Below are 18,507 nucleotides of genomic sequence, written 5' to 3' on the forward strand. Positions count from 1 at the left end.
AGTTATTTTCCCCAAAATATATTTTATCATAAAGTCAACTGAAAGACTAAAAAACTCGGTATGAATTAACTGCACAGCAAGAGGGAGCAGATAGTATTTATTGACTTTATGCAAAAAGTTGTGCCTGAAAGATTAAACCGAGGAAAGTTAAATGAGACTTTTTAAAGGGCCAGTGTGGAGGTTAGCAGCTGGCTCATGGGTGGACTGGGGCTGCACGGAATCGAAACTTAACTGGGAAATGTGAAGTGAGGCACGACGCCTCGGCGGGTCTCTTCCTCGTCGCCTCGACCTCTCAGCTGTCCAAAGTTTTTCCGTCTTTGTCCCCTTGTGGACACTGAACATTGCCTCGGTTCAATGAACTTCCTCACCTCATACGGTAAGTGTGTATGTGTGTGTGTGAAGTTAGCCCACTCGCGCCATTATAGCCAGAGAAACATGCGGGGTGAGGGGCTTACATGCTGTTTATTTGTCTCTGTATAATATATGTATTTGACACGAACAGGCTCGGTGAGTGTCTTAAGACGATGTGACAAAAGTGGTTGCTTTCTTGCTTTCTTTTATGGAGGAAGTGGGCGTTCACCAGCTACATTTTATGGTCACTATCAACACAACATTTACTGTTTGTTTGTTTATTCGTTTATTTTTCTCAGGGAAGCATGGACCCTGCCAGACAGAAACGCAAAGAAGAGATAAGCAAATCTCTGATTTTTATACAGTGAGTTGCTCTTTTATAGTTGAGTGCACCCTGATAGAGAGTGAAACCTGCGCTGTCCTCGAATGACTCATATCCTTGATATTCAAAACTGTCAGTACTTTTTTAAGTTAGTATACATCTTGTCTTTTAGGTCTTCCTTGGCTTATCCAGAACCAGCGGCCTACCAGGTACACGCTGTTATTACAAACACAATGTTATGTCTGTCTCCACTGTCCTGTGAGATTTATGCATGATGTACACTATGATGAGCTGCTCAGATATCCCTCTGCACTTTCAGTTGTCTTTCTTTTGAAATTCATCTGTCTTTTCTTACAGTTTTCTTTTTTCAATTTCTGGCTGCATGTAAAATCAAGTACTTAACATATTTTGCAATTCTATTCTCAGAGACAGTGTTAAGCTTCAGTTTCTTTCAAACTCTGTCTTGCTTTTTACTTATTTGTTTTATTTAAAAGGCACTGTGTACAGTTTAAAACATAAATGCTGATGCACCATACCAGATTATAACTTAGAGCCAGTTCGTATCTGTAATCACTCGGCATGGCAGAACAAAGACACAACACAACGACGTGATAATACAAAGTTGTACGAGAAGAAGAGAAAAAAAAAGACACATGCAAGACAAATAACACACAACAGCACATGATATAAAGTGATACAAAGAAGATGACAAACAATACAACTTAAAACTACAAAAAAACTTACAAAACACAGAATAAATTGCTACACACAAGTAAAATTAAAAACAAGTTATAAAGTTGATAGGATGATATTCTGTGGTGCCGTTGAGGAGCAGAGACAACTATTGAAGCTTCAATCAGGAAACTAAATAAAAAATAAATAATTGCCAACAAATTCTAACATGTCAGAAACTGAGGTTCTTCTGAGAAGTGAGGAATGTGTTTGTGTTGCTAAATCTGCTGGCACTGGTCCATCTCAGGCATCTTTGGTCAACTTACAGGCACTAAGGCTTCACTATATATGGGTAGTTCTTTACTTGAGGTAGACATAGAGTCTCAAACTAACTGTGGAGGATGCATAATCCTAAAATACATACTAACAAAACTCCAGAGCTCAAGGCAAGTGTTTACACAGTTGAGCATTTGACAGTATTTTTAAAGCCATTGTGCTTCCTGTCCATGTGCATGAGTAATTTGACTGGGACCATAATAAAATCATAAAAAAGTATGACAGCTTTTGGCTGCAGACATTTAGATATGAATGATACAAATCTACACTGTGAAGTGTGACTACTTCAGTAACAACAGGCGCCACAGTTTTTGGGACACACCACCACACTATCATATCTCACTACTCTTTCTGTCTTCCTCCCAGGACTTCCTGACCCGGTTAGTGTGCAACCTGCTCGAAGAGGGCAACGCTTTATTCAAGGACGGAGAGTGGGAGCAGGCGGTGAGAGAGTTCACTGAGGGTCTGAATGTGTCCCGCTACGCTGCAGCCGAGGAGATCCAGATCCCCGAAGTTTTACTGGAGAGCCTGTTTGTGAACCGGGCAGCTGCCTACCACAGTATGGTGAGATACAGCTCAAATATAAGTCAACTCCAGGTGCACTAAACGCTCTTCACCCCTTAAATCCTGGATGGACGTCAGTTTTTTTGTGCTGCGTTCAGACACTTTTCACAAGCGTTTAAACCTCTGAAACCTGAGAAAATGGGTTTGATTGATTTCAAAAACATGGGGAAAAACACAGAATCTACAACTTAGCAAGAAATGTCCTACAAAATGCTAAAAATTACAAGGTGACCAAAAAATGACTGGAAAATATTATTAGATATTATAAATAAAAAATAGGTGAAGAATGTCCAGAAACACTCATTTATAATTGTTGTGATTAGATAGTAGATGATTATTTTCTTATTTATTTGTTTGTTTTTTAACTTATTTTTAGGTATTTTTCTTGTCACCTTTTAACTAATTTCTTGTTGATTTCTTTTGTTTTTTTTGTGTGCTTATATTCACGTAATTTTCTCATAACCTTTTAACTACTTTCTGCCTTACACAAACAAAATAAATAATTGCCAAATCATTTTCTAATTATTATCTTAATTGCTGCACTTTTATGTTATCATACTTCTGGTTGTGCACAAAAATATATTTGTAAAGTAGGTAGTGAATACTAGTAGTGTAGTAAAAAGCAGAATATTTCCCTCTGAAGTGTAGTGGAGTAGAAGTGGCATGAGATTAAAATACCAAAGTAGAGGAAAAGTTCCTCAGATTTGTACTTAAGTAAAGTTCCTCAGATTTGTAGTTAAGTACAGAACTTTAGTAAATGTACTTAGTTGCATTACAGCTCTGGTCAGCAGAGGGACGCACAGTAACTAAAATTACAATAACTGAAATAAATGCACCATGTATAGTAGCATCTCTTATCCCTGAAATTGAATTATCTGGATATTTTAAATACTCTAAAACCTCATATAAATTAGATTTTTTAAAACATTCCCCAAATGTAAAACTTATTTTTCTTTGTGTTGTGCAACAATTTATGGATTGTGGAAGCAAGATCTTTTTCTCTTATTTTGGTAAAAGTGCTCTCGACCGCTCGTAAAATTCTCTCTTACCTAAGAGAAAAGCAGAAATAAGAAAACATTGTTGAATCCCAAAAACCAATGGGCACAATTAAAACATAACAAATCCCAAATATGAGCAAAAATAAGAAAATTTGTTTGTATATAATTGCTTGCTGTGACTAAGTAGTAAAGGCATTTTGTAAACACCTCTTCACACCCAAACCTGGTCTGAGCGTGAGTCAGTTGTGGAACCAGACAGAAGTGGATCAGCCCACAATAATGACAGGTTAGAGTCATCTTCCACCTGTTTCAACCTAAATAAACATTATTATTGATCATTCGGTTGTGATTGGTCAATCATTCTACAGTGTGTTATTTCTGAACGGCAGTCCGCTGCTATCCATAACAGACTGTTGCAATGTGCGCATTTATGATCGTAGACGCATAGCCGAAGCAGTAAAATCAACTTTTCAATCAATAAAAAATCAAATATGAAATTTCACAATCACATTTTTAAAGCAGGGAAAAGTCATGGAATTATTGAAAATGATTGAAAGTTTTGGGAAAGTAATGGACGTTGTAATGAAATTGTCCTCCATAAACCTTTCATGTAATGAAATGTAACAGAAAATTCTTTTTTTTTTTGTAGCTGTTGATGTAATTTAGCTTCAATATGTGTCGATTTGATGTTTTGTTTAACATCTCGTACGTTTCCGAAATTTCTCCCCGCCCTCACTCAGTCCATGTGCTGTAGCTATCTGAAAAGATGTTTGAATAGAGTTTGAATCTGATATGGTTAACAAATTGCTAAGCAAATTAGACAGGAAAAAAATGAATTGTAAGTCCTTGAAAAGTAATGGAAAAGTTTTGAAATTTTGTCCATGAGAATGCGTGGAAGCCCTCTTTAAAAATAATGAAGTCTTTAGGAGGTAACTTTATAATAAGTGGGATAATGTTCAGTGACCGGATCATTTTTGGGAAGTGAAACCTGACAGGCTGATGTAAGACCCTGAGGTGAAGCAGAGGAGTGTTGAATCATCTGGATGAGTTTCATGTCACAATAATAACCCAAAAATGACCCGCTAACTGTACAATATCTCTTAGATAACAGTCCATTGGTTAGTATACTTGAGCGTCCAATCATAATGTTTATTGGTTAAATAAATTCTATATTTATGCTGCAGCAGGTGAAAGCCCAAACATTATACAGTGCAGACTGAAGCACCAACACCAAGGCAATATATGAAAGTTGTCAAAGCGGGGGAGACATTCATCAACATGATAAGAGTCACAGGGAGGTTTTTAGAGTTCAAGGGGAGGCCGAGGCACATCTGGGAGAACCTGAGAGTCAATCGAAAGCCCAGTCCACACGTATACAGGGATTTTTGAAAATAAGGCATTTTTCTTTCAGTTTTGGCCTTTCAGTCAGATTCAGTTCAGTTTTATTTGTAAATCATATTATTACAAATCACAATTTGCCTCAGAGGGTTTTACAGCATACAACATCCCTCTGTCCTCTGTCCTCTGTCCCTCACAGCGACTAAGGAAAAACATCCTCAAAAAATTCCTATAATTGGGGAAAAATTAAACAGTCTAAATAAAACGCATGTAGCTCGAAATATTACCTTGGTGGTGATTTAATTTAATATTTATGAGAGTGTAGTTTAGTGTGCAGACCCTGTTATTTTCTCTCTTGTTTTGTCTCGTCTCTTTTTGTCGTCTGGATTTGCAGACTTTTTGTTGGCTTTTTGTCGACATGCAAATGGCGCTTTAGGTCACTAAAAATGAACCTTTTGTACAACTCCTTTTTAGGATTTCTGAAACTCCATCCACAACTTCTTCTTCACTCTTCCTTTCTCTTTTTTCTGATCTTTCTTCCTCCCCTTCTTCTTCTTCTCCCTTCTTACTTTCTCCTCTTCACCCCTTTACAGCTGAGCTCTGAAGCTGCTTCTAAAAAACAATACGGATCTGATGATGACCTCGAAAACATGTCCTTTATTTTCATGTCTGATGTCCTCCACAGGGGGATTATAATCGAGGCGTGCAGGACTGCGACGCAGCTCTGACGGTGTGTAAGGAGAGCCGCAGGGCCCTGTACAGGAAGGCACTTTGTTTGAAGGAGCTCGGGAAATACAAGGAGGCCTACAACTGCACTACAGACTGTCTGCTCATCTCTCGTCTGGTAAAAAAAGGAGAGGATGAAAATGTAAACTTAGTCTGACATTTATCACCTTTAAAATCAGATGGCGGAGCCTGGCTGAAACTCTTTTTTGTACCAGAATAAACACGTGCACGATCATGCTGCACAAATTTTACAAACTGAGCTCTTCCAAGGAGCAAACAAAAATGGATTGATGCATGCACAATTAAGCTATAGCAAATTCACGCTTAAAAAAAAAAAAAATTGTCAAAAGCCATAGAGATAATAAGCTCTTATGCTTTTTTTTTTTTTGTTGTTTTTTGTTTACATTTTTTGTCAATACGTTGGTTGCACCACATGGTAAATAACACAGTGTTGTATTTTTTATTTTACTTTTTTTGTGCAGTAAATTGATTTGTTCTTTCTGTGTTTTAACTCCTGACAGGACAAACAGGTGAACGAGCTCGCACAGGAGCTGGCCGTCCATCTGGGACTAAAAAACCGGAAGCCCTATGTTGTTTCAAATGTCAGTAAAATTATTATTGTTAAGAATTTATTCACAGAGTAGTACAAGTGAATAATGTGAATGGATTTTCTCAGTCTTCAGCTCTGTGATGGTCAAATAGAGCTCAGTTTAGGAGTGGGCAATGCTAACATCTTGTAATTTCAATGTATTTGTCATAGAAATTATTTGAATTAAATGATTTTTTTTTATCATCAAGTAAATTAAATTCCTTTAGGCTTACAGATGATAAAATCCTTGAAAATACAGAAGCAATGGGTTTATAGCACCCAGGTATATTAAAGAAATGTCTACCACATTAGATTCAGTAAAGAAAAATCTTTAATCATTGATTAATTTTGTCTTTTCATGGCGTATGTTGTGATACTGCCAAACATGGTGCAGATTTGTCCCCATTTGATCCTGATTTTGTTGTGTCTCAGATGTCCTGTCTATTGTGTCTTTCCCAGGAAGGAGCACTTATCAGGAGAGCTGTCACAAATGGAAACACGACTGCTGAAACCATCCAGGCGAGTTCCACAATATCTCTTTACATTTACCACTGTGCATTAGAAAAATGTAAATATATGATTCCTACAAAGTTCTACATCACAACATTTACTAACAAAAACATTTTGATTCCTTAAATATTAAATCCTCTTAGCTGACAGTGATTTAGCATCAGTGATTATGCATTTTTCTCCTGTTTTTCATTTCTCATGTCCTCATTTGTTGTATTTAAGCTTTTTTTCCCTGTCTTACTTCCAGGTGTCTGCTGCTCATGTAGGAAATGGTATGAATCCTCTGAGTGGCCTCGCACCAGGTGTGAAATTTTTTTCACTTTAACCTGATCAGAATTGTGTGTTTTTAACAATAGCATGTATTTCTGGAGCGTTTGTGGCTCAGGAGGTCGAGCAGGTCATCCACTAATTGGAAGATTGGTGATTCAGACCCAAACTCCTCTAATCAGCCTTTTTTAAGTGTGCTTGGATAAGATACCAAACCCCAAATTGCTCCTGATGGCTGCCGTTGATGTGTGAATGTGTATGTTTGCTGTAATCCTGTATGGTAGCCTCAGACACCAGTGTGTGTGTGTGTGTGTGTGAGCGTGTGTGTGAATGGATTTAGTTTTAAAGTGCTTTGAGTGCTTGGAAGAGTAGAAAGATGCTATACAAGTGCATTCACTGTTTCCCACATTTGTTTCATGATTAAGTTCTCAAATTTTGTACTAAACTGATTACATATGATCTAAATAAACTCCCTCCTGCTTCTCTTCAGTCAGTTTTCCCTGCATGCCTCAGTCCTCCAGTCCCTCCCCAACTCCTGCCGTCCCCTTAGCACTTGACTCGCTGGACGCAATCGAGAACACGGAGCTGATGGGAGATGACTTGGACAACCTGCTTGACTGTGTCCCTAATGAGCCGGAGCCAACTGAGGTAAAAATCTGTGTTTACTAGTCTTCAAGGAAAAACACTGCACGAATAATCTTCTGTCCCTGATAAAGGAAAGAAGGAGTTCTTGGTTATAGAGGATAACTGAACAGGAAGAGCATGTGATTAGTGGTCGACAGATCAGCAGGGCCAATGTTTAGCACTTTGCTGATTGTAGCAGCGTATTTTTTTATGATCACTGATAAAAATTAATTAATAAATTAATTAAAAAGTGCAAAGAACGTGTCAGCATGGGAGGAACTTTTACTTTGTAAAATCTTCGGGAGCTATTTTTATTTAGTCATTTTTAGTTAACAAAGTTTATTTGGGTTGCTGGGAACTTGCTGTATTTGATGATGAAAGATTTAGTTTTGATTAAACATTTGCTAAAGGTGTGTTGGAGTTTGTTACATTTCAAACTCTATTGACAGAAAGATTTTTACATTTATCGGAAGTGCCTATAGTTTCCAAATATTGGTTATTTGTCTCATAAACTACTAATAATTAGTACCGGTATCAGCCTTGACCTCTACATGTGCTGCATTACTTTTTCATCCATTTTCACTCCAGTTACCTTTTCCATGTTTTTCAGAGCCCCACCCAGGCAGCATTCTCAGTCCCCAGCAGGACACCCACCTGCCAACAAACAGTCCCCTTGGTCCTGCCCGCCCCAACTCCCCAGCTTCCCCCGGCCTTCTTCAGCTCGGCCGTCAGCCAGCTCAACGCCCTGGACTCCTTTCCAGGTGTTGGCTGCAGCACCACAGGTTCGACTCTGGATACCCTAGACGACCTCTTGACCCCTGGAGCTGGTGATGGTGCTTTAAACTCGACCTCTGTGGCGTTGGATGCTCTGGACGGTCTTGATTCCCTGGATGACTTCTTGGATATGACTCCAAGTGCTGCTGCTGCGAATGAGTCCAAAACCAAACTTGACACAGGTGAAAAGTCCCTCGATGATCTGCTGGATGAATTAGATCCCCTGGAGACTCCCTCTGATCCAGGTGGAGGTGAAATCCCTAAAATTGGTGTGAAAGCTCTGAATCCGCTCGACTCCCTCGATGCCCTGGACTCGTTTTCACCAGTTGAAGGTGTTGGCGCAGTTTTGCCACCAGTGTCTTGCGGGGAAACGAGCCTGGACTCGCGCTACAATTTCAGCTTAACAGGTGATAATGAGTTCTCGGTGACTTATTATATTATTGGCAAAGCCTGATCTTTTTTGTTCTTTACAGCCAACAGCAGATCAATGAAAGACTGATATTTTTTAGACAAGGACCTACTCCGTAAATAGATATAAACAGCTAATTCTAAGGTACATGACTATATATATGTGTATTTTTTTTTTCATTTCTGCCAGTATATCCCCTTAAATCGTACACACTGGACCTTAAAGTTCTCTCTTTTTTCCAATATGTCTTACCAGTGTTTGTGTTAAATGGGCTAAACATGTGTGAAGTGTGTACTTACTACATGTATACATAATTTGTTATTTATTTTCTCTCAGGTAGTACAGGCTCTCAAGCTGCTGCAGCTCCAGTGCTGCGACCACCAAAGAACAACTACAAAGTAAGACTGACTATCTGGCTTGTTACCTGCTCGGTTGATGTCTGTTGTATTTGGCATTAATTGGAATCTCATTCTTACCGCCAACAGGAAAAGGAGAGGAATAACCAAATGTCAGCTGCTGTCTCTAACCCACTGTCCTCCACCCATGAGTTCCTGCAGGCCTGCGCTTCCTGTTTCCCTCGTAGAGGTACGTAGGCACTCCAGGTCCGTCGTACACTAACTTCAGTGTCGCAATAAACCACAAAGGCCAGGCAGGTTAACGCCCTTTGATCTCCTCTGTGTGAAGCTTATCCTGAAAATAACTCCTGCATCCTGTATCCCACCTTTAAATGTTGCAGGTCAAGGGATATACACATTTGTGCATAAGCCAGATCTAGTCCACAGCTGTCAGCGAGACATTCTGTTATGTAGAAGAAAGACAGATCCTCCCACGGAGTGGACCAGAGTGCGAAAGATCCCCAATTGGACTACCTTTACTGGGCCGTTTGTACTTTGCAGAGGTAAGGATCTCAAAATCAATTTCACGAATCATATCAAGATCTCATCTTGTAAATGTTGTGTTTTCTTGAAAAAATCTGTTTATTAGCATTTGTAATTAAACATATACAAATCACAGATTCAATAAATGTATACATTAACCCCCCCCCACCACCAAATGTTGTGTTTTCTGATTATTGTAGTTACATGGACAGTAACTATTGACCCCCAAATCAAAAAATATACATTTCTCCCCCTAACTGTAGTGCTTTTTATCAATCTAGATTGTTTTGGTGTGAGTGGCCAAGTGTTTGAGATATCGGCCGTAGCAATGTCCGTCTTCTTTCAGTATAATGGAACTAGATAGCAGCTTGTTGTGCTGAAAACGCCTAAAAATACTTTGAAAAACTCAACAGCAATGTGTCTTTCCATAAATGACCCGGTTACTCAAGATAATCCCAGTTGTGAGCAGATTTTGAGGAGGACGCCATTAATGTTTACATCTCGTGCTGTCACGAGCCTTTCATTCATGAGTAGATGCACACATCCTTCTGGACTGTAATACTGGAACGATTGAAAGAGGGAACCTGTAATAAAAATAAGTGATTAACCTGTTTATGTCCATGAATGTGTGACAGAGTGAGCTGTGTATGTTCTTATTTGTCAGAGCTGCTGAAGTCTGGGGATTTGGGTGTGTGTAAGTACGGAGAGAAATGCACGTTTGCCTACAACCAGCTGGAGATTGACGTTTGGACAGAAGAGAGGAAGGGGACGTTGGACCGAAACCTGTTGTTTAAAAATGCAGAGTTCAAACTAGATCCTGTACACAGCATCCTCCGCCTTCTGCAGGAGCACAGGGGCATGTTCATGTTCCTCTGTCAGGTTAGTGATCTGTCCGTTATACACTAATCACGTGTAGTATTATTTAATAATTGTCTTTTCTGTTATTTAATGATTAAGAATTTGTTTTATAAATCTGTAAAGTATAATTCTGACTAAAATATCTAAACTGAAATAACTTTCAATATGTTAGTTTTTTCTGTATCCTGTAATATATTTTGAAAAGCAAAAAAATCCACAGTTGTTGCATGGTATATATTTGTAGGGTGCAAAAGATGACTTATTTAACAATAAAAAAATAAATGGATAAAAAAATAAAAATTAAATAAATAAATGCACTTACTCATCAGTAAAAAAAAACACATATATAAATGCGTAATTTGTTCAGTCATTTCAACATGTCTGTTTTTGTGTACCTGTCTTTCCTGTTTTTGTTTGTTTGTCCTTCTTTTATTTTTGTAGGAATGCTACGACAGTAAACCTAGAATCATCAGTAATCGCTGTAAAGAAAGTCACACCATCTGCTCTAACTTGGCTGCTCGCCACACCTTCGATGCCAATAAGTGAGCGTGTTTACAACATATTTGTCACTGAGAGTCCTCGTCCTCTGACCCTCGCTCGTTCCACTCATACACTAGCTGTTTCCCTCTTCATTTCATCTTAAGCACACTTTGATTTCTCCCTCTCAGGTGCTTGGCATTTGTGGTGCGGACCCACAGTGTGAGCTACAGAAAGGTGCGACCGCTAAGCGCCCTGTGCCAGCTGGATTTGTGCCGCCAAGCCATCCGTTACGGCTGCCAGAGAGAAGACAGCTGCTTTTATGCCCACTCCCCCATAGAGCTGAAAACCTGGAGGGTGCAGCGAGACACAGGTGCAGTCTGTCTCTCACACACACACACACACACACACACACACGCAGTGGAATAATTGTATGAAGAGTATTTGGGTTTTCTTTCTACACTTTCTGTTTGTCTTTGTGTTTTTGTTGACTTTATTTCCGTGTTGTTTTCAGGTATCAGCCCTGATGAGATTGTAAAGATATCAACAAAGTATCATGACAAGCAGGATCAAAATGCAAGCAAACAGAAAGGAAATAGAGTAAGAAACCATTTTCTGTCATTTTCATAGGTTTATAGAAACAAGACAATGTTTCTTCATTTCAGTGTTGGTGAGCTTGTCCAGCACCTTTCTTTTTTTTTTTTAAACAATATTTTTTATTGAAGTTTCAACTGCACATAAAAAAGCACATCAATATACAAATATGCATCCCCTCACACAGTCAGATATCCCACAAAGAAAATAAAATGAAACAACAATAATTGTAATAATAACAGATAACAAATAAACCAAAATACATAAATTAATTAGATAAGAAATAAAGAAAAAATATAATAAAAAAATAAATTAAACGAAATTGAAATAGAATACTAAGTAATATAATAAACAAATAATATATGTCAACCTCTCCAGCCTAAGACATGTAATCAGTGATGGTGGTTCTATATTTTTCCAACATAGTACGATCATTCTTCTTACATTGAGATTAAAATTAATAGAGAGTGTGTTTTATCATTTCAGCTTATTTTAATCGTTTATTAATGTTATTTTTGAATTTAATTTTTTTTAAATTTAAAAGTAATAATTTTCTTCAACAGTATCAAAAAAAGCTTGTTTTTCCAAATTTTGAAATTATAGAGCAATCATAAATATTAATTAATTAAAAATCTGTTGTTGTAGTCAGACAGACTCTTTTTAAAAATGTTATTTGAAATTATTTTATCATTTTAATGTGGATTTTGGCAGATGAAAAGTGGAAGATGAAGAAGAGATATCTATCACTCCTGTGTTTGTTTTGCAGGTGTCCTCTGGAGGTGGTGGGATCAAATCAAAAGGAGGAGCAGTTGGGAAAAGTCTGAATATGAAGATGAAGTTTGTCTGTTCAAATTGCTGGCGGGACGGCCTGATCAGTGATCCAGACAAAGCCCTCAAATACTGCAGTGCAAAGGCCAGGCACACGTGAGTTAAAAAAATATGTAATGCATAGTTCCTCAACTGTATGAACATATGCAGATTTTAAAAGAAAAATTTTTAGGCATAAAGCTGGTAAAACACAATGAGCCAAAATGATTCCTCTGTTTTCCACTTGATACCCGTCTCATTTTCGTGTCGTCATATTCAGGTGGACTAAAGAGAAATGGGTCCTGCTGGTCAAGTCCTTGGAGAGAAGTAAATGGGTTAAGGTCCGACCGCTGCCACATGCCAAGAACTTTCCTCTGCAGTATGATGTACGCGTTCTTCCTCTTAAGCAAATAATTTCAACCAAGTGCATAACAAACAATACCACATTGATGAGCAACCTTCTGCCCCAACCCATCATGCATTTCATGTCTTTTATGTTTACTATACTATAATATTTGTATTTCTGGTGTTTTTAAAGATGGAACGTGTAGGTTAACCTGTTGAACCTGTTGAACCTTGTACTGTTGAAAGTTTGCGCTGCACCATGTGACGCATCTTTAGCAGCGTTGTGTTTTCTCTCGGCAGATATGTACCCAAATTTTGGAGAAAAGGAAATGTAACTACTCTGGAAACTGCACTTTTGCTCACAGCCAGGAGGAGAAGGAGATGTGGATGTATATGAAGAATAATGACTGTAAGTTAATTAAATATTTGCTTATCAGTATTCCACTGATTTGAGTGTCATACTCCGTAAACAATGACTATGTTGATGTGCAGTTTTTTTGTCCATATTCTGAAAAAGACAGTATTCTTACAAGGGTATTTACAGGGCTCATGAAAGTGATTATTCCACTAATACTTGTGTTTAGGAGCAGCTGTGCACACTCTGATTAACGTGTCCTAACATGTGCATCACATCCAAAAAAGGAAAAGTGGAGCAGTTCGGAGCCACTTGTGCTATTTTGCTTTTTTGCATCAAAATATAATTTTTCAAGAGTTTTCCACCAGTGGTGGACTTTTTTGGCTGTGTGTTTCATTTCTGTAAACACTGTCCTAAAAATGTTAGCGTTACAATATTTGCACATATTCAAAAGACTGTTGATGTTTAAGTCTTTTATAATATTTAAAAGCAGGATTGTTTTGTCATCTGAGCAGAAATGAGAGCTTTTCTTTTGAGCATGCATCTCTACACGACTTTGCAAACTGTTGGCTAGTTTGTTTATGTACAAGGCGCCCATGACAACGCACAGAGCTGACTTTGAACAGGCACGAGACTGTGTGTCGCAAACTGGCGTAAAAACCCTATTAAGATGTATATTCCAAATGCTTTGTATGTATGCACAAAGAATGTTACTCAAAACAAAAAAATATTGGCGTATTGCACGACTTATTCGGACAATGATACAGCTGGAAAAAGGTCAAATTTGGAATATCGTAATATGAAATATGCTGTTTACATGAACAATATCAAATTCGAAATATTTCATTATTCACAATAATAGTAAAAAGTTGTGTGCATGTAAATGTAGTCAGTTTTTTTGTTTTTTTTTTAATAAATGCATTCCTCTGTTTTGTCCAAACTTACCGCCTACATTACCCATAACTCAACTCACCCACTGAGAGTTTAGAGATGTTTTGCATTAAGTGGCTAATGAAGCCTCGAGCTGTAGCATCTAGCAGAGTGCTACAGAGTTTTGAAATGTTGCTAAAAAGGCAAAAAAATCTAGATGACAATCTGTAAATGTGTAATAATAAATCTCACCTAAAGCGCTGTGACTATTGTCAGAGTGTTAATAAATTTGTATTCATGCCTTTAGTGCGGGAGATGCAGCAGATATATGACATGTGGCTGACAATAACCGCCCAAAACCGCCAAACAGATGGAGCCACGCTCACGCAGCCTGTTCCAGAGGAAAAATACATCTGCATGCCAACTGACTATGCTGAACTGATGGTGGGTACACCTTTGCTTTCAAAGACCAAAAACAGATGCAATGGCACAAAGTAAAACTTTCACATGTTGTGTTTCCTGACTAAAATCACGCCGATGCTTCCTCGTTGTGTTTCAGAGTAGTTTCCACTGCCGTCTGTGTGGTAGGCACAGTAACAGCGAGCGGCAGTGGCAGCAGCACATTTCCACGGAGAAGCACAAGGACCGAGTGTTCAGCTGCGAGGGGGAGGACGAAGCTCTGACGTGGAGCTACCGCTTCCCGGGCCCGTGCTTTGAACTCTGCCCAAAGTAAGACATTTACCTGGATCCGTTTTTGGATTCAGTCGCTGTCAAAATAATTAATGCCAAAGTCCACTTTGAGCACCACAGGGCAACTATAAACACTATAATAGTAATGATATATTTTTTTGAAGGCACTTTTCAAAACACTCAAGGGCACCTTATGAGTTAAAAAGCAACAGTGTAACAACAGATTAATTAAATTAACAAGACAAATTTACAGTGTACAAAAAAACATTATGTATAAAGGTTTAGTGTGTCCGGATCAAGCTGTATATGCAAGTTTAAAAAGATGCATTAAATATGTATTTTTGGTTTGGATGAACTGTCCCTTTAATGTTGGGTTAGAAGTGTGTAATGTGAATGGAGTCACTCATAGTGACAAACAGACAGATTTATCACCAAATCTGAAGTTCCCATCATTTCCACTGAGCATTGTAGCATCTTTCATTGTTTTGGTTTTACAGCCTACAAAATGCACTACTTTGGTTCACTTTTAGTTGTTTTTAATTAAAACATTCGTATAAACTTCTTATGTAACACTTGCTCTACACAAAACAGCAGGCAGACAAAGTTGGCATCTAGCTGGTAAACAGAGAGGAGCATTTAGCAGCTTCAGAGCCAAATATTTTTATCTAGAGGTGGTGGAGATTAAAACAGATCTGTGTCTGCTGGATGTGGAAATGAGCAACTGTCTGCTCACACGATATCGACTCCAGAAGGATACAACATGCCGTTGTTGTTTTCAGCTTGTTTTGCATGATGTAAATGTTCGACAGGTTGGATGGTGGCTGTCCTGACGGTGTGAGCTGCGACTTCGCCCACAGCTTAGAGGAGCTGCAGGAGTGGACCGAGAGACGGGATCTCCTGCGACGGAAGCTGGCCAAAGCCAGGGACGACATGCTGATCATGCCTGACGAGGTTGACTTCGGGAAGTACAACTTTTTACTTCAGGACTGAGATATTTTTTTTACTTTGTGCGCAAATAACTGCCAAACTAGCATTTAAGTTTATTTTTAAACTAAAGTCATGACCAAAGTCAGCAGTTGACATGATCAAATTTGCTTTTCCTGCCAAAAATGCACTTGAATTAATACATGAACAAATGTATTTGCATTCTCAAATTTGCCATATACTCGACTTTCAATTCTAAGATATGTGTTTATCTTTGCGCTGTTTGGATTGTTTTCAGAGCCTCTTGTATTTCTCATTTCTGTCCAGCCTAAAAATCAGAAAAAAGCACTTTGTGTTACGAAAGACACACCGTTCATCACAAGAAATTCATAAAAGGTTCATATCTAACATAACGTTAAGCCATAAGAATTCTGTTGCATTAAATTTTGTTCTTTTCTGTTTGTGTCATGTTTGAGCAGGGAGTAACTTTAACCGCTTTAATTACACCACAGTTCAGCGAGAAAGATGTGGATGTTCGTTGCCTTAAATGTGAATTGAAATTCTCCTCACAAATGATTTCTCAAAGACTCAATAAAGGCTGTCACGTTCAGTACTGATTTATACTCAAGCAAAGATGCAGTGGGTTTTTGTATTTTTATGGCACTTGTTTTATTTAAAAAAGAAGTCTTTTTTTCCTTTTATTTTAAGAGAGTTTTGTGGCTTTTTGCCTTTTATTAAGATCGGCCCGCTAAAGTGTGAAAGCGGGAGAGAGAGAGGGGATGACATGCAGCATAGGGCAGCAGGTGGGAGTTGAACCTGCGGCCGCTGCGATGAGGACACGGCCTCTGTATAATGAGAATCTATTACATAAAAAAAAGCAAGTTAAAATATGATATTAAGTAATATAAATTTATGGTAGATGGTAATATCAACTAAATGTCAACAGGAATGCAGTAAATGTATATGCATGTGTGTGTGTATATATATATCTCAAGGTTTTTATAGTTGACTAAAATTAAACTAAAACTAGGTGTGAAAAAAGTAAACAGAAGTAAAAATCTAAACTAGACTTTCAGGATTTTTTTTAAAATTAACATTTATAAACAATAAAAAATACATTTAAATGATAAAACACTTCGGAAACTAAATGAAACAGTTGAAAAACAAAAAAATAGACTTAAAAAAAAAGAAAACTCACAGTAACAATATTGTGTACTTACAAACTAGCTAACATAAAAAAAGATGTACAGGGAATATTTTTAGTTTTTGTCAGTTTGGTCAAATCTGTCTACACAACAAGCAAGAGGAGCCATAGGTGCATAATATACCTTCATATATAATAATAATAATAATAATAATAATTATTATTATTATTATTATTATTATTATTATTATTATTATTATTATAAACACACTGAAACTAAAACTTTTTAAATAATTTAAAAAATAATATATTCTTGTTAATAAAAAATAAACAAACCAGTAAAAAACTCAGGAAACTGATACTTAATTGAAACCAAAAATTAAAAATGAAATTAAAAGCAAAAAAAAAAAAAAACTTTTTTAAAAAAAGTCTAGCATATTAATATGTAAATAGTTGTAATCTAGTGATACATGTGAAGTATTTACTTGTAATTTACAGAATGTTTTTGAAGTGTGGTTTCCTTGCTGAAACTTCCTCCTCTATACTATCTGCACTATAAGTCTTTCTATTTATTGCACTACTCAAACACGTCACTAGATGGCGCGGGGAGCTTTGGTGTCCTTGGCCTCGAGCCCGCTCTGGTCTGCACGTGCTGCCATGCGTGGAGAGAAATGTGCTCTGCTGAACCGGGTTGTTGTTGTTCTCACCGGTACAGCCCGCCCCCTGCCTTCTCATTGGCTCTGCGCTGTGACTGACAGGCGCGTGCCCTGCTGTTATCGAATCAGCGGGTTCCATGGGGGCGTGACCCCGCCTCCTCATTATCATAAGAGTTGTTTGGACACACGCAGGCGTCCCCGTGATGCGAGTTGCTGCAAAGTTGGTTAAAAGTAGCTGAAGTGAGCTGCTGAGTCACAGTTTGAGCATTTTCACTCGTCTTTCAGGCACCAGGAGACACTTTCAACGGGTCGGTCATCATGTCAACGGCTAACCAAATCTTTTTTGGAGACAGGAGCGACGTCCCTGATCTCCTCAGGTCCTTGGCTGACTATCCTTTCTCTTTTCCTGCGTTTGACGACACAGGTAAGACCTTTTTTTGTCGTTTTTTGATACAGGATTACAGATTTGAAGCTTGTCCAAGCGTTGCAGTTGTTGTGATATACTGTTAAGTATTTACAACATCACACGTTTAAGGTTCTTGTGCTTTATTTGAATATTATTGTAAATATTATTTTAGAGAGAAATGTACTATTTACTACAGAGCATTTATGTGGCAAAACATATGAGCCACATTTGTGTTTTATAGATTATACAAATGGCTCTCAACCAGGGGCTCGGGGACCCTAAAGGGACCTTGTAAGAGTTTCAGGGGGTCCTCGGAAAAATTAGAAAAAAATGTCTCTATTTAATACACTTTAAAATTTAGCCCAATATGTGTAAGGGACTGTTGGTTATTTATGAGAGGGGAGGGGGTAATGCAAAATGGGGGAGGCACTTAAAATATTTTTAAGCACCAAGGTTTGATTTTTTTTTAAAATTTGGCTTAGGGGGCTGACATTCAACTTTAAATGGTTATATTTTTTTTAATGAATGCTCTCAGAACCCCAAACATGGGCTTTAAATGCTTTTTTTTTCTTTGAATATCTCCAAAATCACACAATTTAACTCAGCCAAGAAATGTGAAATATGGTTATTTATGATAGAAGGGTCATGCATTTTCCCCCCGTCACTCGGGGAAGTTTGAGGACAAATATTTGTATCACCAGGGAGAGTCGTGATGAAAGACAAAAACAAAACACAAACAAAGTCACACCCCAGCCAAACTGCTCTGCTCACAAGTTTCACTTCCTCCTCATTTATCTCCTCAGCTGAAGACCTCTGGTCTTTATTATATCTGACAACCAAAGTCATTTCAGATGGAGGTTCCTGAAGTGAAATCTGTAGATCTGTAGATGTAATGTGTATCAATTTTGGGGTTCTTGATACAGAAAAGATTTAGCATCACTGAGTTTAACTACCCAACAGCATGTTAAATACCTAAAACCTCTTTCAACTTGCATTCACAAAATCACCAGTAATATTAATCCA

The 18,507-nt window shown here is 37.9% G+C and overlaps 1 protein-coding gene across 1 annotated transcript; it reads left to right on the top strand.

Moving 5' to 3' along the window:
• The first annotated feature begins 168 nt into the window (after positions 1 to 168).
• On the top strand, positions 169 to 15,911 carry LOC121956197 (zinc finger CCCH domain-containing protein 7B). Its single transcript, XM_042504333.2, has 23 exons — positions 169 to 376; positions 651 to 715; positions 846 to 882; positions 2,048 to 2,245; positions 5,267 to 5,425; positions 5,829 to 5,909; positions 6,356 to 6,415; positions 6,654 to 6,708; positions 7,164 to 7,321; positions 7,908 to 8,478; positions 8,817 to 8,878; positions 8,966 to 9,065; positions 9,217 to 9,378; positions 10,023 to 10,237; positions 10,658 to 10,758; positions 10,885 to 11,066; positions 11,208 to 11,293; positions 12,054 to 12,211; positions 12,375 to 12,480; positions 12,740 to 12,848; positions 13,972 to 14,108; positions 14,224 to 14,393; positions 15,164 to 15,911. The coding sequence occupies exons 2-23, from the start codon at positions 657 to 659 to the stop codon at positions 15,342 to 15,344; spliced, it is 3,147 nt and encodes a 1,048-aa protein (XP_042360267.2). The 5' UTR covers positions 169 to 376; positions 651 to 656; the 3' UTR covers positions 15,345 to 15,911.
• Positions 15,912 to 18,507: the final 2,596 nt, after the last annotated feature.

The sequence above is a fragment of the Plectropomus leopardus genome, chromosome 18, assembly GCF_026936395.1.
Source record: "Plectropomus leopardus strain MGB_pleo_1.0 chromosome 18, ASM2693639v1, whole genome shotgun sequence".
Lineage (NCBI taxonomy): Eukaryota > Metazoa > Chordata > Actinopteri > Perciformes > Serranidae > Plectropomus > Plectropomus leopardus.

Coding starts and splice junctions, on each gene's coding strand:
- LOC121956197 (XM_042504333.2), top strand. CDS start 657: ATGGACCCTGCCAGACAGAAACGCAAAGAAGAGATAAGCAAATCTCTG. Junction 12,849..13,971: donor GTATATGAAGAATAATGACT/GTAAGTTAATTA, acceptor TCATGCCTTTAG/TGCGGGAGATGCAGCAGATA. Junction 14,394..15,163: donor TGCTTTGAACTCTGCCCAAA/GTAAGACATTTA, acceptor AATGTTCGACAG/GTTGGATGGTGGCTGTCCTG.